General features: G+C 42.3%; 1 protein-coding gene across 3 annotated transcripts in view; it reads right to left on the reverse strand.

The window, feature by feature from the left end:
- btbd16 (BTB (POZ) domain containing 16) overlaps positions 1–23,916 on the reverse strand; it is a 39,204-nt gene extending 15,288 nt beyond the window's left edge. For all 3 annotated transcript variants that reach the window (XR_007894324.1, XM_051667795.1, XM_051667794.1), the window contains exons 1-6: positions 23,777–23,916; positions 23,152–23,200; positions 22,293–22,449; positions 2,393–2,498; positions 1,997–2,085; positions 1,657–1,785 (exon numbers count right to left, since the gene is read on the reverse strand). Coding sequence is in view for 2 of the 3 variants with exons in the window: in XM_051667795.1 (XP_051523755.1) it covers positions 1,657–1,785; positions 1,997–2,085; positions 2,393–2,498; positions 22,293–22,449; positions 23,152–23,200; positions 23,777–23,835 (589 nt within the window). In the remaining variant the exon portion in view is untranslated. The remainder of the gene's footprint in view (positions 1–1,656; positions 1,786–1,996; positions 2,086–2,392; positions 2,499–22,292; positions 22,450–23,151; positions 23,201–23,776) is intronic.
- Positions 23,917–24,926: the final 1,010 nt, after the last annotated feature.

The following is a 24,926-nucleotide window of genomic DNA, read 5'->3' on the forward strand; positions in this document are numbered from 1 at the left end:
TAAATATATTATTTCTACACTAATAATCAACAACTTTAAATCAATAGACTATATTTTTCCATCGCCTTTAATTCAATTATGTCATTCGCAATGCTTCATGGCATTGTAGTTCATTCCCTCATTAAAGTTGCTGTAAGTGATTTTTTCATGGAAAAGTATGTGAAAAATGTCTCTACTCCCTGAAAGATATTAATGAAATAAGTGTTGTGAGATATCTCACCGGTCTCTGTGACAGCTCTAAACTCTGTAAACAGCAAACAAAAATGTGTCCACAGTCAAAGACACTTTTGACCTGTCAATCATTTTGCATGTTCTCATAGTATTGTAGTTGCAGCGAATTATTGAGATTTACTGCCATGTTGTTCATAACAGTAGTCAGTTGAGGGCGCTATTTTGCTGCTGTTGTTTTTTGTTCTGCTCAATATCGGTCTCAATGAAGCTAATTTGGTATCTTTGGAGTGCAGGAGTTTGGAAAGAGGGGCCGTGGCTAATCCAATGGCACAGTCTCCTGGAAGTAGGACGGCTGAAATCACTTAAAGCACCTTTAAAGACGTTAAGTACTCAGTCTTTTATCTTTGTCTTTTTGTCCAATTTTCTACTACTTTTGTGCTTCAAATCAAAGTTTGTAATGTTGTGATTCACCTCGGAGCTGTTTAGTTTTGTTAATGGCTTACAACTCTTTTATGACCAATTTTATGAAATCCATATGGTACAAATGATTGGGAAAAATACTTCCGGAATCAAGATGGCTGAAAAAGTGGGTGGGCACTGTTGCCCTCTAATGGTGTTGATGCAGCATCACGCAAAAGCAAGCGTTTTCATTTATTGAGCCCTCATTTGAAAGTCTCTGATAACAGGGAGATTACTGAGATAAAGTGAGTAATATTTGGCTGGTCATGTGATCTCCACATGGTGGTGCCTGTGAGGGTGCACCCCGCTCCATGTAGAATAAAGCAGCCTTTTCTCTGTATGGCTTATTCTGTATAATAACACCAGATACAGCAGGTTTATTAATCATGATCACCATAATGCCATGAATTCTACATCTTCCCGTTTGCATTATTTATAAAGCAATTATCAAGGCCAGACCAAGGGTTTGTGTGGCCCTGGATAAGATTATGAAAATGTACATTTTATTTTTATTTGATCAGTTCCCTGGAATTCAATCCAACGTCCCATTCGAATTACAATGGCATGGATTGATGTTTGCCAGTCCCGTGCTGATTTGATATTAAGCACATTGCTTCAGAAGTTGTGATCTACTTGTTTATTATGGACCCTCCCCCTATGGACGTGGTTGGTCCTGGTAATAATGATCACAAGTTATTATCCTACATATTTTATGAGTATTGTAATGAACACTAGTGTAAACAAACAGTCCTGTGCAGTGAATTATGCGGTGACTTTTAGTGGAGTCGACTATTTCTAATTTCTTTAGACGGTTTCTGAGGACTGATCTGTTGAGGCTCGTCTCATGCACACCAAACTGTCTTTTAGCACCCATATCTTAAAGACTTATGATGATGATGATGATGATTATGAATATGACAACGAATAACCCAGATCACTATAATTCATCTCTCTACGTACTCATCATTACAAAAACATATTTTAAAAATGCACTAAATGTGGTTATCATATGGACAGGCTGTATACCTGCTCTGTCCTGAAGATGAACATCCCTCTGTCTCTTGCTGTTGGTATACAGCTCATATAATGTGTCTGACCTACTGATGAAGGAGCAATGCAACTCCCACCGGCCCCCTAAACACTCCAGTACTGCATCTATGAACATGAACAGAGAACACTAATTACCATTAGTTTTATTTCATTATGTACAGTTTTTAGGTATTTTTACAGTTTTGTAGAAACATGTATTCTTGAAAAATGATGTAAGTGATTACTTTTCAGTAATGTCGCCTTTAGTATAATAAATAGTTATAGTGATGCTTGCCTTAATAAACACCACTAATTGTCAGATTAGATTCATTAATACCTGGTTTAGCGTTATGGGCCACTCGGCGAGAAAGAAAGTAAAAAATTTTCTCTGCACTGTCAAGCTTTGTAGAGCATGTGACATCATTGCTGTAAAGGTAAAGAGAGGCACTGTTAAAGGTGCATCTATTACTTGCAGAAACACACATACACATTTTGTCAGTCTAATCCCCTCTGATCCCACAATGCCTCAGTGCCAAGTGTCCTCCTGATAGTATTTGTGTTCAAAGGCCCACCACATTGAAAGTTGTCATTCTCTAATGTGCATGTTGGCTGGAAGATATCCCATAGATCTCTCCCCGGAGTGAGATAAACTGTCTCCCTCTCTCCTCGCCTGCCTGTCTCTCTCTCCTGCTAAACAGTTGTCATGGAAGTGCACTCGCCCCTGGTAGCGTACCAGAGTCTGGTGTGCGTGTTGGCAGAGAGCGGGTGAACGAGATGCGGCAGAGGCGACTCTGGACAGATAGTGGCATCCTCTCGCCAGTACTGTGCCATGGGGTCAGCTGCAACATAAACACACAGTGAGAGAAAATCTGTTTGTGTGTTCAAGAAGAGCATGAAGTGATCCAGATATTTTGAGCTTTGAGCAAACATATGTCTTTGTTTTGTGACAGATGAATGATGCACTAATGAAAAATATACACAGACTTGATGTAAGTCTATTAAAAAGAGAAACTTACATAACTAATACTTACATCGTCTATGCTTTTCAATACACAACTTCCTTTTAAAATCATAAACCATAGATAATGGGGTGATTCTCATAAACCTGTCAAGAAAAAGCATGGTCATATTTAACCCCAAAATAATACAAATAAAATGTAAATAATATATAACTTTCTTCGTGTTGCGGTAATGAGAATTGGGGAGATAAAACGTGAGTAAATGTCATGAAAATAATGTCACAATGGAAAAAAATCTTAAAGGAATATTCCAGGTTTAGTACAAGTTAAGTTCAATCGACAGCATTTGTGTCATAATATTGATTAACACAGAAATTAATTTCGACCCATCCCTCCTTTTCCTTTAAAAAAAAAAAGCACAAATGTGTGTTCCAGTGAGACACTTCCAATGGAAGTCAATGAGATCAATCTGTAAACATTAAAATACTCACTGTTTCAAAAGTATAGACACAAGACATAAACAATATGTGTGTTAACATGATTTTACTGTCATAAAATCACTTACTAACCACATCTGTGGAAACTTATATACAATTTTTACAACTAAAACCCTAAAACGACTATAAAAATTATGATTTAAACAACTTTACAGCTCAAATAATACACAAATTTTAACAGACAAATTAATGTAAGTGCATTTATAAAATTATAAGATTCACATTTCTGTCTTTAAACCCTCCAAACATTGACCCCATTGACTTCCATTGTAAGTGTCTTGCTGGAACACAGATTGGTGGGTTTTTTTTAAAGAAAAGGAGGGACAGGGGGCTGGGTAGCTCAACGAGTAAAGACGCTGACTACCACCCCTGGATTCACGAGTGGGTCTCGGTGGGGCGCGTAGTGATTTGTGCGTGGATGCCGTGGAGAATAGCGTGAAGTGCTATGTCTACACGGTAACGCGCTCAACAAGCCTCGTGATAAGATGTGCGGACTGACGGTCTCAGATGCGGAGGCAACTGTGATTCGTCTACTGCCACCCGGATTGAGGTGAGTCACTACACCACCACGAGGACCTAGAGCACATTGAGAATTGGGCATTCCAAATTGGGCAGAAAAAGGGAGAAAAGAAAAAAGAAAGAAAAATAAAATAAAATGAGGGGGCAGGTCAAAGTCATTTTCTCCTTTTTTTTTCAGTGAAATAAAGTGCTTAACCTCAGAAAATATTGATTATCAACCTCAAGAGGTCAAACTAAATATTATATAAGCTGTATGACTTTCTACTTCTTTTATTTGAGGCTTGCAATTTTTGGAACAAGTTTGAATACAGTTTAAAGCACTGATTTCAGTGTCACTATTTTCAGCAATAAACATGAAATGGCATTTTTTTAAATGAAGAAGAAAAAAAAATGGGTGACGAGTAAAAGGGTAGCAAATTAAGGCTAAATTAAGCTATCATTCAGTTGTGGAACAAATATTGGCCTGCATAGTTATATAGATAAACCTATATTTCCAATAAATTAATGGAAGCAAAATTAGTTTGATCGTTTTCTTCTAATAACTTTGATATGGTTGAGGTTGATGTAAACAATTTGTGTAAAAATTGAGAAAAAGGAATTTATCACGAACTGAAGGACTTCTCCTGTTCACCACCAGAGGTCTCCCTCGCCCGAGTTCTGAGAACATCAGGAACTACACTTCCCAGCATGCCTACCTGGACTGATTACTCACGTTCCCAATCTCATGAACTATTTATCTAATCAATGCAAAGTCTTGTTTTGCCCTTGCTAACATTTCTGAGTGTTTTCACTGTTGATATTGCCTACCCGTGTTTGACTCCTGCCTGTTTACCCACCATTTGATTCTCTACTGCCTGCCTTGTTTACCTATTGATCACCTGGATTTGTACTTTGATTGTTTGCTGCCTGCCCTGACCATTGCCTGTTCATGACTACGACTCTTGTCTACCTACACTGTATTATTGCTGGAGATTTATCTTGCCTGTCTATTTACGATTTGCACAGATATTAATAAACCGCACATGGATCTAAAACCCTGCTCTCCAGAGTCTGTGTTACAGAAGACTTTGCCAAATACAGATCCAGCGGCAATCCTTCAATTATCTACAGAAGTTTCTGCTCAAGCGAATGTGTTGGTTGTTCATGAACAACAACTTACTCGGCTGACTGCTTATATGGAGGAATTAGTAAAGACCTTACAAAACCTTCACCACCACAGGCATCACAACCCATTCTGGTAAATAACCTTCCTTCTCCTAACACCTTCACTGCTAACCCATGACTTGCTTTCCCGGAAAAGTTTGACGGAACATCATCTAAATGCAAGGGATTTTTGATGCAGTGTTCGATGTTTGTGAAGCAGCAACCCATGCTCTATCCCTCTGATGACAGCTGCATCTCTTTTGTTTTCTTATTAACTAGAAGGGCACTGGACTGGGAAACCACTATATGGACTAATGAGGCGTCGAGTTTCACCACTTTCAATAAATTCCTCCAGCGTTTCCGAAAAGTTTGAGCATCCCGAGGGAGGTAAGAATGCTGGTGAATTGTTACTCTCACTCCATCAGGGGAAAAACACCGCCGCCGATTATGCGCTCTCTTTCTGCACTCTCGCCGCTCAGACAGTATGGGTTGAGGACACACTCAAGTTACTTTTTCGAAGGGGACTCAATCTGTAGCTACAGTCTGAGCTGGCATGCCGCAATGAGGGGAGAACCCTAGACCAGTTTATTGACCTAGCCATTTGCCTAGATAATCTCATCCATTCATGAAGACCAGTTCACCTCCCTACTGCCACATCACAGACCACTTTCAGCACAGATGTGACAGGGACCATGCAGATTGGGCACACTCATCTGACATTGCAGGAAAGAGAACGCCGCATGAAGCTACATCTGTGTTTGTATTGCGGTCGGACCGGACATCTATGAGCAACCTGTCCTCTACAGCCAGCCCCATCATCTAAACCGCAAATATCCTTTGGCAGTGGCAGCGTTAGATGGACGTCCTCTGGGGACCGGCCACGTTCATTTCACCACTACAGACATCACTCTTCAAGTTAGCACGATTCACACAGAAAGAACACACCTTAATATCATTCATTCTCCACACAACCCTGTAATACTTGGATTACCATGGCTTCAACAACACAACCCTCAAATTTCTTGGCGTGAAGGACAAATCTCCAGCTGCCTAAAGGCCATTTCACCTGTTTCCGTCGGATCCACTACTGTCACAGAGGTCTTCTCTTCTGTGCTCAACCTACCCTCCGAGTATAACAACCTCGTCGAAGCCTTTAGTAAGCCCAAAGCATCTCAATTCCCTCCTCACCGTTCCAGTGACTTTGCCATTGAACTGTTGCCCGGCACTACACTACCACGAGGAAGGATTTTTCCTTTGTCTGAACCTGAGTCTGAGGCTACGAAAAACTACATTGAGGAGGAACTGGCAGAGGGCTTCATCTGACCATCCACTTCACCCGTGGCAGCTGGGTTCTTCTTCGTTGGCAAGAAGGATGGTGGGTTCCGTCCATACATCGATTACCGCACTCCCAACGACATTATGGTAAAGTTCTGTTATCCTTTACCACTGGTTCCAGCAGCACTAGAACAGTTACACACTGCAAAATACTTCACCAAGCTCGAACTTCGCAGTGCATACAACCTCATATACATCCGAGAGGGGGACGAATGGAAGACAGCATTTTCCACCAGCAGTGGCCACTATGAATATCTGGTCATGCCCTTCAGAATGGCGAATAGTCCTGTGTTTCAGTCATTCATAAATGATGTGTTCAGGGATATGTTGAATCGGTGGGTAATTGTATATATCGATGATATCCTCATTTACTCGAACTCCCTGGAAGAACACGTCACCCATGTTAGAGCAATTCTTCAGCATCTGATCTAGCACCAAATCTATGCCAAAGCTGAGAAGTGTGAATTCCATCAGACCTCAGTGTCATTCCTTGGCTACCTCATCAGCTCAGAGGGGGTAGCCATGGACGACAGCAAGGTATGTGCGGTACTAAATTGGCCTCAACTCGCATCCGTGAAGGAGTTGCAATGCTTCTTGGGGTTCACCAATTTCTACAGACGGTTTATTAGGGGCTTCAGTTCAGTCGCTGCCCCACTGACATCTATGTTAAGTGGAGGGGGCACCAAACTGTGCTGGTCTACTACAACCCTCCAGGCCTTCAAGAACATGAAATCCCGTTTTACCTCCGCCCCTATCCTGCATCAACCTGACTCCAGTACCCCTTTCACTGTTGAAATAGACGCTTCCAACACAGGAATCGGAGCCATTCTCTCACAACGACATGGTACCCCTCCGAAGCTCTAACCTTGTGCTTATTTTTCCTGTAAGCTATCTCCTGCTGAGCAAAACTACGATCTGGGCAACCGGGAATTGCTGGCAATGAAGGTGGCTCTCGAGGAATGGCGACATTGGCTGGAGGGGGCAAGACATCCTTTCCTCGTGCTAACGGACCCTCAAAACCTTGAATATATATGCTCAGCGAAAAGACTGAATCAGAGGCAGGCTAGGTGGTCTTTGTTCTTTACCCGTTTCAATTTTACCATTACATATCGTCCAGATTCTAATTATTCCAAAGATGATACACTCTCTTGTCTGTTTGAGTCTGATACCCAGAACCAAACATCAGAATCCATCATCCCCACATCATTGATCTTGGCTCCAGTTCATTGGGACATCATGACCAAGATCGCCCAAGCTCAGATTCAGGATCTGACCCCTCCTGGGAAGACCTACGTTCCACAACTCCATTGGGAGAAAACCTTACAATGGGTCCATACTACCACCTGTTCCGGACACCCAGGTATCGCAGCCACCCTTCAACTGCTTCGGAACCATTTCTGGTGGAATACTAGGCAGGCTGAAACCAACTCTTATGTCAACAACTGTCCCACCTGTGCAACAAACAAATCCTTCAAGCAACTTCCTGCAGGACTCCTCCAACCGCTACCTATTCTCCATTGTCCTTGGTCACATATTGCCATCGACTTTATCACAGACCTCCCTGTTTCCCAAGGTAATACAATCATTCTAACTGTCATTGATTGGTTCTCAAAGGCATGTCGACTAATACCTCTGCCCAAGCTTCCCACAGCCTTCGAGACTGCTGAACATCTTCTACATTAGGTGTTTCGCTTCTATGGACTACCTGAGGACATCGTCTCCGACAGGGGTCCACAGTTTACATCCCGGGACTGGAAAGCTTTCTTTCAACAACTCAACATCAACATCAGCCTCACTTCAGGGTACCATCCTCAATCAAACGGCCAAACTGAGCGCTTAAACCAGGAGATCACATGCTTTCTTATCTGCTCTGGGCAGAGTATGTGCAGAATTCCATCCAGAAGTCGTCCACGGGCATGACCCCTTTTCAATGTGTGCTGGGATTTCAACCCCCTTTATTCCCCTGGCCAGGAGAACCCACAGAGCTTCCTGCCATCAATAACAGGCTCCAGCGGAGCGAAGAGGTGTGAGACCAAGTTCATGTCCATCTCTAAAGGGCAGTTAGGAGACAGATCGTCGATCGACGCCCCAGTCCTATCTACACTCCTGGTCAATGGGTTTGGCTTTCCACACGTGACCTTCGTCTCCATCTGCCATGCAAGAAACTCAACCACAGGTATGTGGGACCTTTCAAAATTCTGAGACAGATCTTATCGCCTTCAACTACCCTCTAACTATCGCATTTCTCCCACCTTTCATGTGTCTCTGCTCAAACCCGCTGGTGGCCCGAGGGAGGAGGAGGAGATCGATGTTCCAAACCCCCCACCCATAATCGTGGATGGCGAGGAGGCTTATCAGATCCGAGAGCTCCTAGATTGCAGATGTCGGGGTTGCTTTCTTCAGTACTTGGTTGACTGGGAGGGGTATGGCCCAGAGGAGCGTTCCTGGGTCAGAGCAGATGATTTTCTTGGCCCCACACTCACCACTGAATTCCACAGGACTCATCCGGAAAGACCTGCCCCTCGACCACGTGGAAGACCCTGGTGTCGAATGTCTTCTCGCGTCAGGAGCCGCTCACGGTGGGGGGGTTCTGTCACAAACTCAAGGACTTCTCCTGTTCACCACCAGAGGTCTCCCTCACCCAAGTTCTGAAAACATCAGGAACTACACTTCACAGCATGCCTATCTGGACTGATTACTCACACCTTTTCCCAATCTCATGAACTATTTAAGCGCTGTTCTATCTCTAATCAATGCGAAGTCTTGTTTTGCCCTTGCTAACATTTCTGAGAGTTTTCACTGTTGATATTGCCAACCCGTGTTTGGCTCCTGCCTGTTTAGCCACTGTTTGATTCTCTACTGCCTGCCTTGTTTACCTCTTGATCACTTTGATTTGTACTTTGATTGTTTGCTGCCTGCCCTGACCATTGCCTGTTCATTACTATGACCCTTGTCTACCTACGCTGTATTATTGCTGGAGATTTACCCTGCCTGTCTGTTTACGTTTTGCACAGATATTAATAAACTGCACATGGATCTAAAACCCTGCTCTCCAGAGTCTGTTTCAGAATTAGAGTATTTACTAGCCTTCCTACCATACTGTAGAAAGTGTCAACATTATGTTATTTATTAGGTGTGACAGTTTTATAGAATGTTACATTTTTTTATAGTAGGAAAATCATGTGTTAACAGGGTTGCATAATCTGGGGCACATAAAAATATTATGCTTGTGGTATTTAAAATAAATAAAGAATTTAAAATATTTTTATTTCAATCATGAATTGATAAATTCAGATCAAGCAATCCAACAATTATGTCATAATTATGACATTGTTTATGATTTTAAACAACCAAATGTTTCATTTCATGTAATGTTAATTATAAGTTAGATAATAATTTATAAAAACATATCTAACAGTTCTTTCTCCAAACACAGGATTTGTTCCTTTATTGCTTTGTAATGGGACACCAGTTTACACCCTATTTGTGGAAGATCAAGACTTTTCATGCTGCAACGGCAATTGCTTTTAACATCCTTATGTTCATTGTCTAAGATGACTTCAGCTGCAATCATAAGAAGCATTCAACTGAAGCAGATGTCTCTCAAAATGTGCATCACCACAATATTCTGATTAAAACAGACCCCCAGAAATCTGGCACTGGACAAAACGCCATTCTGTCTCTCTTAAAGGGCGTCCATGTGCGTAACGGCCAATGCCTCTTAAGCCTCTCTCATGCCAGAACCCTCCAGGTGTCTATCTCTATACTCATGCCAGGTTTGTGACACCAGGTTTGTGGGTTGGTACAGAGTGGCACTCATATTCCCTTAGTCAGCCCAGGAACCTGGCAAAGTCAATTCTGAGGACGTCTTTAGGCATCATCATTGGTAAAGCCCAGGGCATTATTTTGAGTTGGTCAATCCATGATGCTAAAAAAGCTTTTGCCAAACACTCATTTTCAAAAAGTATTACAAAAAAATTCCAGATCATTAGTAGATATATTGGATTGATCTTGATCTGTATACTTAGTTTAATTAAAGGAAGATGTCTAATCCTGTAAAAAAATAAATAAAAAAATAAAACCTGAGGTACACTACTACTCAAACCATTCAGATATCTGTAATGTTATTGTAACATGGAATGTATTGTATTGTCCATTTCCGGATATCTGAAATACTGAATCTATCATGTTGAAATACATTTACAGATATAAAACATTAGCATTTTCACATTTTCAGTTGTTGATCCTGCACGTGATTAAACGTCGAAAGGGCTTTCAATAACAGAGCTGTAATATAGACAAAGAGTGGATGTGTTGAAGAAGTTCAAATATAAGCTAGTTTTGATTTGTTTAACAGTTGGTTACTCCATTAGTCACATACTTCTATTTGTGTTATTTCATAGTTCTGATACTGCTGTTCAAAAATGCAAAAAATAGTAATAATAAAGAATGTGTTGTGTTTTGTGTCCAAACTTTTGATTGGTAGTTTACAGTATTCTGTCAGATATATCTATAGTATTTATTGTAGTTTTGTTTGATTTTTTAGTTGTTGTTTTTTTGATTTTTTTTTTTGTTTTTTTGGTATTTGTTGAGTCTGAAGGTATGATTTTTTTCATAACATCATAACTATTCTTATTTTATGTTTTACATGGTATCTGTCATGGATTGAGAGACTCAAGACCCAAACGCAGAGTTAAAATAAATTAATTTATTAATTCAAACAAAAAGGGCAAAAATCAAACCAAAACACCCGCAAGGGGGAAAACAAACATAAACTACCCCATAGGGGAAAACGTAAAGTAATTAATCCAGGCTGGGGCAGAGGTTACGGGGAACAGAACCGACCGGACCAAGAACAGGAACAGGGATGAAACAGGACCGATTAAACACCACCAATATACAGACAAGGCCGACTGAAAAACAAGACGAACTGGCCCTGGACAGCAAACACGGGGAGACTAAAATAGAAATCAAATGGTTTAACGGGACAGGTGAGGCAAATGAACAAATAATAAGCAAACAAAGAGGCGGAGTATGACGTAAGACAGAGAGACACGTGGCGATACAGAAATTAAACAAAGCCACGTGCTCTCACAAGACAACAAAACACCCGAATGGCATGAGCGCACATCGCCAAGACAATAAGGCAATATACGCCCATGCCAACTGACAAACAAGACGAGAGAATGCGTAGCAACGCCAAATAAAGCGATGCCACACACTCTCACACTAAACAAAACCTAAGCGTGCATCACTTGGTAAACGCCACGTGATGCACGCAACAGGCGACAAAAACAAGACAGGACACCTGTGCGAGAGTTCGGCCACTCACAAACCCGAAATCTCAGACTGAAGTGACCGAACCTCAGCACAACATGCAGCGTTACGCAAGCGCGACGCGAGGTGCACCCGTGTTCGCAAGAGACAGACATAAACTATTGACGCGAGTGCATGCTGCCAAGATGACATAAGCGCGATGCACCCACGTAAATAACAGACAGGCATGGAACATGAGTGTCCGGATCCTGACACAGACCGAAACCGAACCAGACAGGAGGTCTGGACCCAGACACCATACTCCAGACATAAAACAAGACAGACCGAAGAGCGCACGGCAGGGAATACAACCGAAACCGTGCGCTCACACAAAGACAGACAATGAAACACAAGATAGACATGGGACGATGATGCCACAGTCTTGTCAGACAAAAACCCAGACTGACAGAGTGGCTGGACCATGACAGTATCAGGGTTGTGGATTCGAGTCACATGACTTAGACTTGACTTGGACTCGAGTCACAAATTTGATGACTTGCAACTTGACTCAACATAATCAACTTGGCCTCAAGCCCTCTGACTTGGAAAGACTTTATACCTTCTAAAACCACAGATCAGAGTTGTACATTTAAAAATGTGCAGCAAATCTACAAATCATTTTCCCAATAAACAATTCATTTGATTTTCAAATCTGCATTTCCACGCTCCTTCTTAGACGACCTTGTTGAAACCCTTATTCAATCACGCCAATCCTGTGATTGGCAATGGTGTCTGAGCCCCGCCCCTTCGGGCATGCAGTTGGTCGTTGATATACACTTACAGTGAACAGAACTTCTCAGCAAGACAAGAACAGGATGACACATACCCTGTGTATTCCGGTGAAGAGTTCTCCACATCGTCGTCGAAGACGCTCTCGGTGAACGGGTTGATCAACAAGGCACTTAAGCGAAACTTCTACCTGCTTCCCACAGCACTCCGGCTGGAGTTACTGTATCCTTTTATAAGCAATATTAACTAAAGAGCCGCTTGCATGATACACATCTTTTTAAAGATGTAGTTTCGCAAGTGTTTCCTATGCGAACGGTACATCCCGCCATCTGATGAGCACGAGAGCTGTGAGCACTACCTGGGCCGCACCCACGCACAGGCAGCTCTCATGGAGACAGACTGCCCTCACTGCGAGGGCATGAATCTCCAGACGTTGCACTCTAGGATTGACCTTGTTCTGTGGGAAGATCCAGCCTCTCGTGCCCTCCAACCCACCTCTTCTATGTTAAGTCTCAAGGGACCACATGAGGAGGGCAGTGCGGTTGAGCTGGAAGAATTAGAGGAGGATCTCATGCCAGCGCAAGCCCTGCGAGCCCCCCGAACTTCCGATCTAATGTCCTTGTCTGTGCAATATGCACGTGATGAGCTCCAGCCCTCTATTGGAGCACACAGCCTCATTACGTTTGGTGGCTCTGACAATGGGGATGATGCTATGTCACTTGTAGCTTCAGGCGTGTGGTTCACAGAGGATGTTGCCACTTCTTCCTCCAGCGAGTTTGAAGAACGTGCACACACCACAGACAATGAGCTTCTTAGTGTTCTCACGAAAGCGGTTGAAGAGCTCAGTTTTGAGTGGTCCCCTCCAGAAGAGCCAGAAAAGTCTTGCCTGGCTGAATGATTTTTGCAAACCGGCCGTCATCAAGAGATCGCGGACTGGAGGAGCCAACCATTCTTCCCTGAGGTCCATGCGGAGCTCACAAAGACCTGGTTTGTGCCTTAGTCTTCACATATTCAGGTTGGAGGTGCTGCCGTCCTCACTAAAGTGGACCACGCAGATGAAAAAGGCTACTCAATGCTTCCCCTGGTGGAACAGGCGGTCGCAGCTCACCTCTGTCGTAATACTGCCATGGGATGGAAATACCACCCTGCCCATCCCTCCAAGCTGTGTTGACTGACATCCACACTGGCTAGAAAAGCTTATACAGCAGCAGGCCAAGCTGGTTCAGCACTCCACAGCATGTCGGTGCTCCAGGTTTTTCAAGCTAAGCTCCTTAAACAAATTAATGAGCAAGGCTCCGAACCAGAGCTGTTCAAAGAGCTCCGCACTGCTACAGATTTGGCACTGTGAGCCACAAAAGCTACCACACAGGCCATCGGCAAAGCGATGAGCAACCTGGTGGTTCTGGATCCGCACATTTGGCTAACTCTCACAGAGATGCGTGACGCAGTGAAAGCCGCCCTCCTCGACACCCCGGTGTTGCCCAATGGTCTCTTTGGCAATGCCGTGGAAGGCTTTTCAGAGTGTTTCATCGTGGCGCAAAAGCATTCTCAAGCAATGAAGCACTTTCTGCCAAAGAGAAGTAGCAATTCCCCTTTCCCAGCATGCTCCTGATCTAATTCCAGTCAGCGCCCAGCAAAGAATCCATCTCTTGCTGCCCCAGCACAGCCAAAAGCTACTACTGAGCTGTCAATGAAGCTACACAAACCCTGGCCCAAGCATAAGCACCCGTCATCTCAGTGCGAAAAACGCGCCAACAGAAAAACCCTGGCCGGGCAGCAGAAACGTTCCTGAAATGCCCAGCCCCGTGAAGAGGAGCCCAGAGTTCACCGTTATTGATGGCCCAGAGCTGAAGAAGGCTTGATTCGAGGCACACAGTGTTTCTCCCCTCTTCCCCAATACTGTTCATCGGGAACGGGACAATATTCAAAATGTTGCTCCTGTGTGTATTACTCAAACAAATATTGTTCTCACAAAAGAGAAAAAAGCGCCCATTGTACAAACATGGGATGTTCACACATTCATTATTTATTTATTTATTTTTATCCCCTTTTCTCCCAATTTGCAATGCCCAGTTCCCATTACTTTGTAGGTCCTCGTGGTGGCGCGATTACTCACCTCAATCTGGGTGGCGGAGGACAAGTCTTATTTGCCTCCACTTCAGGAACAGTCAATCCACGCATCTTATCACATCGCATCTTGACACTGCGGAGACTCACAGCATGTGGAGGCTCATGCTACTCTCCATGATCCATGCACAACTCACCACACACCCCACTGAGAGTGAGAACCCCTAATCGTGACCATGAGGAAGTTACCCCATGTGACTCTATCCTCCCTAGCAACAATGCTCTGTTCCCAGACTTTGCGAATTCAACAAGTGAGAAACGTGATCGATTCAAGGAATGCAAGAATCTCTTATATCAACGGAAAGTCGCTTTTGCTCTGATGTTCCCGGCCAAATTGAGAATAGATGCTAAGGATGGCCGCAAAATATTTATATGCTCACAGCAAGCTATGTCCTACATAAAGTCAATGGAATGAGTAAGTCATGGTGTGATTCTCACATTGCAGTCGATTGGACCTGACTCACTGAACATTCACTTGACAGTCCGAGGAAGCTGGGTGCCTTTTTTGTTTCTCTTTGTGCTAGTTCTGCCTAGTGGCTGGAGTTTGTTTTGTGGAAAAACACTCCTTCAAGAAACTCTTGCATCAACAGAGGGTTGCTTTTGCACTGATGTTCCCAGACAGCAGAGTTGTCCCAGGGGCTCTTGTAGATGTACATGGACTGTTTGAATTTAGATGGATGGACGCCGGTTGGCACTGTCGAGCGTGGGGTTAATGCGCATGTTTTTCTTTTTTCTGTTTGTTTGGTTCTGGGGGAAGTTCAGGGTTTGATTGTTGAACTAATGTTGGAATGTAGTCTTTATAATTTTGTTTTTGACACACAATCTATTTTTTCTAATATGTCAAAATATCAAATGTTAATATGAGTCGATTCTCTCTCCATGAGGAATGTGAATGGGTTGAGGCACCCCATAAAAAGAAGGAAGGTTATTTCTTTTCTTAAACAAAAGAAATATGATATAGTGTTTCTTCAAGAAATGCATCTTTCCCCACAGGAAGCTGAAAAATTTGGGAAGATATGGGGTGGACATGTTTTCTTTAGTGCTGGCTCAAGTAAGAGCAGGGGAGTCATTACACTGATAAGTAAGCATCTACAATTCAAATGTCTCAAACAGATTAAAGATAAATTAGGAAGAGTCATTATTGTTTTAGCAGAAATTCAGAGGCAAAGGTTGATTTTGGCTAATATTTACACACCTAACACTGATGATCAGGGCTTTTTTATACATCATGAAGGGATGTTGCAAGCCACTGGCACCCCTCATCTCACGATATAATATTGGGAGGAGACTTTAATCTTTTGATGGACTCAGTCCTTGATCATAGTGAAGCAAAAGTGTGTAAGCCCACTAGAGCAACACTGACACTTCACAGGATGTGTAAAAATATTGGTCTTACAGATATTTTGAGACTTTTGAACCCATCTGGTAGGGACTATACATTTTTTTCATCAGTCCATAAGATTTATTCTAGAATAGATTTTTTTTTAAATATCTAAGTCCCTCATTTCATCTGTTGTGGATTGCTCAATTGGAAACATTTTAGTCTCAGATAACACCCTGGTGAGTTTAGAGGTGTTGCCACATACAGAGAAAAAGAAATCATATAGTTGCTGCTTTAATGTAAGCCTTTTGCAAAATCCTTAATTTCAACAAATGCTAAAAGCTGAAATTAATGTTTATATGGAGACTAACTGGTCCTCAGTATCCTCTGTGGGCATGGCTTGGGAGGCACTTAAGGCAGTTCTTAGGGGCCGGATCATACACTATGCCTCATTCACCAAATAAATACAAAGCATGAGAACTCGTGGAATTGGAAGGGAATATTAAAAGTGCAGAGGCAGAGCTGAAGTTTTGGTTATTCAGGGCAAGACAGTCATACTTTGAGTCAGGGGACAAAGCAGGTAAGCTTCTGGCTCGATATATCAAATCAAATCAAATCAAATCACTTTTATTGTCACACAACCATATACACAAGTGCAATAGTGTGTGAAATTCTTGGGTGCAGTTCCGAGCAACATAGTAGTCGTGACAGTGATGAGACATATACCAATGTACAATAACATCAGATTTACACAACACAATATACAAATAATAATATACAATGTGCAGTATACAATACACACAATATAGAATACACATTATACAATAAAAATATAGTATATATAGTATATATAAAATATACAGTAGGTTGTATTGTACTGTATTGACATTCAGGCTGTCGGTTGATAGTAAATTGCCAGTGTGTTGTTAAGAGAGAATATAATTTATGACAGTCTGGTGTGAGATAATAAGATTAATAAATTGCAGTGCTGATGTATTTTGATTGTGAGAGATCAAGAGTTCAAAAGTCTGATTGCTTGGGGGAAGAAGCTGTCATGTAGTCGGCTGGTGCGGGTCCTGATGTTGCGATACCGCCTGCCCGATGGTAGCAGTGAGAACAGCCCATGGCTCGGGTGGCTGGAGTCTCTGATGATCCTCCAAGCTTTATTCACACACTGCCTGGTATATATGTCCTGGAGGTAGGGAAGCTCACCTCTGATGATGTGTCTGGCAGTTCGCACCACCCTTTGCAGGGCTTTGCGGTTGTGGGTGGTGCTATTGCCATACTAGGCGGAGATGCAGCCGGTCAGGATGCTTTCTACAGTGCTGGTGTAGAACCTTGTGAGGATGTGGCGGTTCATTCCAAACTTCCTCAGCCGTCTCAGGAAGAAGAGGCGCTGATGAGCCTTCTTCACAACGGCCTCAGTGTGGACGGACCATGTGAGTTCCTCAGTGATGTGGATACCCAGGAACTTGAAGCTGCTGACTCTCTCCACTGGTGCTCCGTTGATGGTGATTGGGCTGTGTTCTCTTTCTCTTCTCCTGAAATCCACCACAAGCTCCTTTGTCTTACTGACGTTGAGGGAGAGGTTGTGCTCCTGACACCAGTGTGTCAGAGTGTGCACCTCCTCTCTGTAGGCTGTTTCATCATTGTCAGTGATCAGACCTACCACCGTCGTATCATCAGCAAACTTGATGGCATTGGAGCTGTGTGTTGCCACACAGTCATGTGTGTACAGAGAATACAGGAGTGGGCTGAGAACACAGCCCTGTGGGGCTCCAGTGTTGAGGGTCAGTGATGAGGAGATGTTGCTGCCCAATCTAACCACCTGGCGTCTGCTTGACAGGAAGTCCAGGATCCAGCTGCACAGCGAGCTGTTTAAGCCCAGAGCCCGGAGTTTGACTGAGTCTGGAATCTCCACAGACATCCAAGTTTCTGTAAGGCAGATAATGCAGCAGTCCCTTGTATCTCGTTGGAAAGAGATCCACGCTCTCAGCTCACAGAACTTGTTGTCCAGAGACTGAATATTTGCCAGTATAAATATAAAACAGAGAGTGTCTTTTTCTACCATTCCCTCAGTGAAATCTGCTGGTGGTGAAATATTTACCTCAGACATTGATATTAATAATGCTTTTAAAGAATTATATCTTGATCTTTATAGTTCCATGTCTTCGTCTGTTGATGAAGATACTAGAAACTTTTTGGAACCATTAGAACTCCCTAAACTGACGACTGAGCAAAAAAAATATCTTGATTCTGAGATATATTTGGAGGAGCTTGACAAGGTAATTAAGACCCTGCCTACAGGCAAGGCTCCGGGGCCAGCTTTGCTGCTGGATTTTTTAGATCTTATGCTACAGAACTGGCTCCACTTTTGCTAGAAGTTTATACGGAATCATTAAAGAATGGAAAGCTTCCACCAACCATGACACCAGCCCGGATCAGTCTGATACTTAAAAAGGACAAAGTTCCAAGTGAGTGTAAAAGTTACTGTCCAATTTCCCTGATCCAGCTAGATGTTAAAATATTGTCAAAAATTGTGGCTAACCGATTGAGTAAAGTTATGACATCTCTTATACATATAGATCAGGTGGGGTTTATTCGGGGCCGCGGTGGTCAATGGCGAATGATCAGACTCTGGTCGCTGCCATCTCACTTGACGGCGAAAAGGCATTTGATATGGTAGAATGGGATTATCTTTTTAAGATTTTGGAAATATACGGGTTTGGAAAATTACTTTATAGACACATGGTAGTAGGGGTACAAACAAATTGATTATTTTCAGATTATTTTACTCTGGATAGGGGCACCCAGCAAGGTTGCCCTCTTTCCCCATTATTGTTCTGTCTTGCCCTGTAACCATTAGCAGCTGCGATAAGAAGGGATGATGATTTTCCAGGGGTGGTGGCGGGAGGTGTGGCGCATAAGCTTTTGCTTTACGCTGATGATATTTTATTATTCGTCTCCGACCCCACTAGATCTATGCCTTGCCTCCACAGAATTATTAGTTTCTTTTCTAAGTTCTCAGGATACAGAGTCAATTGGTGTAAATCCGAAGCTTTGGCTCTGACAGCGTACTGCTCAGTAACAGCTTTTCAGCCGGGCACCTTTCAGTGGCCCAAAGTGTGTGGGCATTTTATTCCCAGCAAATTTGTCTGATTTAGTTAGAGTTAATTTTGAGCCCATAATAAAAAGGTTTTTGAGCTATGTGGGCAAGTGGGCTTCATTACATTTATGTATGATTGGAAAGGTTGATGTTATTAAAATGAATTTTATTCCAAAATTCAACTGCTACAATCTCTCCCTGTAGATGTCCCTCTCTCTTATTTCAAACAATTTGATAGCATAGCGAAGTCCTTCATTTGGAACGGTAAGCATCCCAGATTACATTTCAGTAAGTTACATAGGCCAATTGACAAAGGTGGGCTAGATTTTGTTTTATTATTATGCATTCGGTCTCAGACATTTGGCTCATTGGTCTCTTCCACCTGAGAGAGCCCCTCCCTGGTTTTGTATTGAACAGGAAGTTCTTGCCTCTATTTCACCTTTGCAAAGCCTTTCTATCAAACTAATTGGAGAAGTTAAGTTACACCTCGTTGTCTTGCATTTACACTCGGTATGGACAAAAGTGTCCAGAGTGTGTAATTTGGACATTTATATAAATGTTGCCTTGAGCATATGGCTGAACCCCAAATTGTGTATCGACAAGTCCCCTTTTTGCTGGTCAGAGTGGATTGTGAGGGGGGTTACTACACTTGGTGACCTATATGAGAGTGGAGTGTTGAGATCCTTTCAAAATTTGGTTCAGCTTTTTGGGATTCCCTGATCTCAGTTCTATAAATATTTACAGCTGCACCACCTGCTCTGTACTATTTTTGGGAGTAGTTTAACCCCACCCCCAAGCGGCAGATACTCTGGGAGTGGTGATTACTGCTTTTGGAAAAGGTCATGAGGAATCAATGCATTACTCCCTGCTAATTTAGAGTCTGATTATGGGAGAAAGACGGAGTGGTGGTGGTGCAGTGGACTAAAGCACTGAACTGATCAGTGGAAGGTTGTTGGTTCAATCCCCACAGCCACCACCATTGTGTCCTTGAGCAAGGCACTTAACTCCAGGGGGATTGTCCCTGTAATCAGGGCACTGTAAGTTGCTTTTGATAAAAGCGTCTGCCAAATGCGTAAATGTAAATGTAAAGATCTAAACCTGGTATTGGAGGAGGGAGTGTGGTCTAGGATTCTAAATAACATTGAGTCTGTTTGCCTTATGCAATTTAAGATTTTACATAGAGTCTATTGGACCACCTCTAGATTGCATAGGCTTGGTCTTAAAGACACACCCACCTGCTGGTGATGTCAATCAGAAGATGGAGACACAACCCATGTCTTTTTCACCCCAGACTCTGTATTTTAGGAGATGGGGCGGTCATTAATTTGAAGAATAAGCACATAAAAACTGGGTCCTAACTAGTATAATGATTGCCAGACAGATAATTTTAAGGGGTTGGAAGTCAGCTGGAGCGCCCCCATTTCAGGAGTGGTGTTCGGAGATAGCCAGGGTGGCAGCTTTTAAGGAGGGGGCATCCAGACAACTGGGGAGTTTAGACCTGTTTGTGGAGAAATGGGGTAAGTATCTGTCTATTTTTGGAGGGCTCTCGGGGAGGGACAGTGGAGAGAGAGGTGTAGTAGATGTGTGTTTATTATATTATTCTTTGTTTGTGTGTCTATGGTTGTGTGGCCACTGGGGTGTTATTGGGGGTCGGGCTGGGGTTGGGGCTTGGGTAGGAGGGCTGCAATTGTGAGGGTTAAATGTGTATGTGTTTTGTTATTCATTGTTTAATAACTGAATCAATAAAAAATGTTAATCACAAAAAGAGTGGTGCACAGAGATGGGGAGGGTGGCGGCATTCGAGGAAATGTCATGTAGAAGGCTGGGGAACTTGGTGTAACATATGTTGGCTGGAACTGCTGACAATGATGACGATGACGAGGACGTAAAGATGAAGAACCCAAGTGCAGTTTATTTAGACCGTGAAAACCAATAACCCTGACTACAAACATGAAGCAATCATAACATGAAACTTGACTAGACTTGACTTGACTTGGCTTGGCTTGGCTTGGCCATGGCTTGACAAACACATCCGATAACATTCAATACTCCAGCAATAGACAATGCAAACATGAGGGCTTAAATACAAGACATGGGAGAACATAAACCAATGAACAAACAGAACTGATAACAAGATAATTAAACAATAAACCAATGAAAACATGACACATGAACATGGAGGGAAAACAGAAATCACATGACTAGGGAAACAGGAACACATGACATGAAACAGGAACTAGAATTTCAAAATAAAAGACATGAATCAATAGAATACACCTGACACTTGGATTCATTTGATGGGAAATGGGGCAGCTATTTGACGCTCTTGGAGGGCTCTTGGGGAGGGGCAGTGGAGAGAGAAGTATAGTTTTAAATGTGTGTGATTTATATTGTGTGTGTGTGTGTGTGTGTATATATATACTCATGTGTTACCACAGGGATGTTTGTTGAGGGTCAGGGTGGTGTTGGGGTTTGGGATGGGGAGGGATAATAGTGGGGGGGTAAATGTTGATTTTGTGAATATATGTTTTGCTTTTCTTTGTTAATTGTATGAATCAATAAAAACTGTTAATCAGAAAGATGGTCAGATGGTGTCACGGCAAAATCTTTCCAGATAGTTACTTTAACATTAATTAGGACATTTTGCCTAAGTGGGTAAGGGACTGTCTGAAAAGTCTACACATTGTGCTTAAATGTGCTAATACTATGGAGGGTGTAATTATTATAGTTATTAATACTCGGACACTAATTTGGGTAAACAGCACTTATGACTTGTTTAAGACTTGACACTTGAAGTTGAGGACTGGACTTGTGACTTGACTTAGACTTGCTTGCCTTGACTTGAGACTTGAATACAAAGACTTGAGACTTACTTGTGACTTACAAAACAATGACTTGGTCCCACCTCTGCATGGTATTCCTATTGGGTTATGATTATAGACTGTTTAAAGGTTCTGTAAGCGATATTTTATGGAATGTTATACAGAAAATGTTTCTACTGCCTGAAATATATGACTGAAATAAATGTCCTGAAATATCTCACCTGTCTCTGTGACAGCACTAGATGGTGTAAACTTCAAACAAAAATGTGATTTGATCAGCCAGTCAGAAGACTTTGATGTGCTTTCTGCCTGTCAATCATCATAGTGTAGCTGAAGCGGTTCATTTAGGTTTAAAGCCATCTTAAGATTCATAAAAGTCGTCAGTTGTGAGTGATATTTTGCTACTTTTGTGTTTGACAACCCTGAGAGGACACACTGCTGCTCTTTGGTCTCAAAGGTATCCATGAAGGGTGAGATTTCTGGAAAGAGGGGCATGTCTAATTCAACGGTTCAGTCTCGAGGAAGTTCCAGAACGGCTAAAATCGCTTACACCACCTTTAAGTATGATTATTTTTTCACACATATTTATATATTGATTTGAAAGAGTGATAATGTATTGTGTATGTGTGCAGCACCCTGGAGTCAAAGACGAATGTTCTTTTTGGGACATTCGAAACAATAAAGTATGTTTCAATTTCAAAATTCCTTGTTCCGTTATTATTGTAGTTTTACTTTATGTGTGCTGACAGCTTCTCTCACCTGACTTGATTTTCCTGTGTGATGATGATTTATTGGGAAACTCCTCTGCTCTCTGTACCTGTGCCTGTCCTAACAGGTCACTGCCCAACAGACCGGCCAGCTGCCAGCGGTTAGTGTGCCCAGCTTGTGTGCGCTGGCATAGTGAGCGAGTTGGCACCTGTAACAATAGAAGAGAAACATCGACAGCAATAAGCAAATGATGCTTATTTTTTGATAGGCGCAAAATCCAGTGCAGTAATCCAATTTAATAATGCAAGTCCAGTAAGGTTCAAACTTTGTGAATTTCTGTGGCTCAACTGGTAGAGTGTGGCACAAGTAACATCAAGGTCATGGGTTTGATTCCCAGATTCTAAAGACGTTTTGGATGCACTTTATATTCTGTGTCTTTAACTACTATGTACTTAAGCATTTGTTACAATGTACTTATTATGTACATACATGTGTTGCATTGTACTTACATTTCAAGTACTTGCATTTAATTACATCTGTAGTTACACTGTTAACCTTAACCTTAACCCCTTATCTTAAACCTAACTCTACCCAATCCTTACTCTAAACCCTAAACTAAACCCTAACCCTAACTTTTATTGTATGTATTTTAATGTTAGTACATAGTAGTTAAAGACTACTACCATAAAGTGGGACAGAAGTTTTTACACTACAAAGAACATTTTGTGCAATGGGACGGATCCATGGATGATGTAATACACGCTGACAAAAAAAACGTTTTTGCTGATAAAGAACCTATTTTTAAGAGTGCATGCATGTATACTGATCAAATGTACATATCATTTGAATGCACTATAAGTCACTTTGGATAAAAACATCTGCCAAAAGAATAAATGCAATGTACACTTACACATCTTGTTGAGTTTTGCTGTGAAATGTGGGAGGGAATAAGCATCGACCTGAAACAAGTAAAACAAATAAAAGTTAATAGTCTTTTAAGCGACACTAGCATCACCAAACGGAATTGCAAGAATAAACGTTGTTTTCAAACAATTTTCCAAATACACCCTACATCTGCCATTGGTCGAAAAAAACAGATAGTCCCACCCCAAACTCATGACATTGGTTGAGCCGATGTTGCTGTGTCAAGCTGGCAGAGGCGCTCAAGTTTTGAAAGCGCTACAGAGCCACCGTGTTTACACTTTTCGGGGAAATCTACCTAAATGCTTTCAACTGCATCAGCATTAAGTCAATACATAAACCAAACTTGAAATTTTTAAATGAACAGAGTTCTGTATGTGTAATGTCCAAAAACACACACAAAACACATACTTAAACATCACTTTTTGTTGTTTTTATCAGCTCAGGTTTAGCACCTTAATTTGCATTCAATTCTCAAAAGGGGCAGTATATTGATGTTTATTATAGTGCATAGTAGAGTATTGTAGTTATTTTACTCTTTAAAAAAGTGAGGACCCTATTGTAAGTTATTCTATAGTAAACATATACATGACAATTCTTATGTATTAACATACCTTGTGTGAGACCTGGATGACATGTTCCTGGCAGATAACGGACTCCAATGAATGTGCATTTTCTTTTATTCCAAATACTCGAAAAAGTGGTGCAGACTGACAGCCTAAAACAGATGGCCTAATGAGAAAGCTTTTGTTTCTCACAACTTCTCATCTTGACTAAAACACTGAAAGCCACTAAACAAACCCAGGCAGCACTGTACAGGTGGATGAGGAATGAGGAAGAGATAGTCTTTGTTTTTAGTGCCCTTATGTACTGTTGACAGGTCTGGTTGCTTAGAGACGTTGAGGTCATTTGACCTGTTAAGTATCAGATTACCCACAGTTTACACCAGTGCTGCTGGTGCTTACAAAGCCATTTCCCTCCCCACCGTTGGACAGTCTGATTACCTCTCCCTATTTCTATTCTCCAAATACACCACCATTAAAAAGCATGTGGAGCTGATTCATCACAACAACATCAGTTTCAGCACACAGACTGGAGGGAGTTTCCTACTCAGGCTACCTGGGACACCCCCACAGACATTCACAACTACACAAACTTTGTTCTGGACCACATAAACTGGTGTGTAGATACAGTAACCAGCCATGAAGTAATAAAAACATACCCCAATCAGAAATCTTAGATGAAAAAGGAGGTTTGTCTCCTACTGAAAGCACATGAAGACTACAACTCATTTAGGGCTGATCTAAAGAATGGTATTAAAGAAGCCAAATTCAAATATAAGCTGCAAATAGAGGAAAACATTAACAACTCAGACCCCAGCCACATGTGGGCAGGCACAGACTACAAACCACCAAACAACACCCTCTTTACCAGGGACAACATCCTCCCAGATGAGCCCAACATCTTTTATGCTCGCTTTGATCGTGGGAACGCAGAACTATCAATCTTAGCTGAGCTTCTTCCTGATGACCTGTCGCTCACATTCTCCACCAGTGATCCTGAGCAGGGTGAATGTAGGCAAAGCTGCAGGTCCTGATGGCACTCCAGACTGTGTGCTCAGGGCCTGTGTAGAGCAGCTGGCTGGGGTGTTTTTAACCTGTCCCTAGTCTAACCAGTTGTCCCCACTCGCTTCAAAACAGCCACCACTGTACCAGTGCCGAAGCATGCTGCTGCAATGGCCCACAACAACTTTCCACCCCGTTG

This window comes from Myxocyprinus asiaticus, chromosome 32 (assembly GCF_019703515.2).
Source record: "Myxocyprinus asiaticus isolate MX2 ecotype Aquarium Trade chromosome 32, UBuf_Myxa_2, whole genome shotgun sequence".
Lineage (NCBI taxonomy): Eukaryota > Metazoa > Chordata > Actinopteri > Cypriniformes > Catostomidae > Myxocyprinus > Myxocyprinus asiaticus.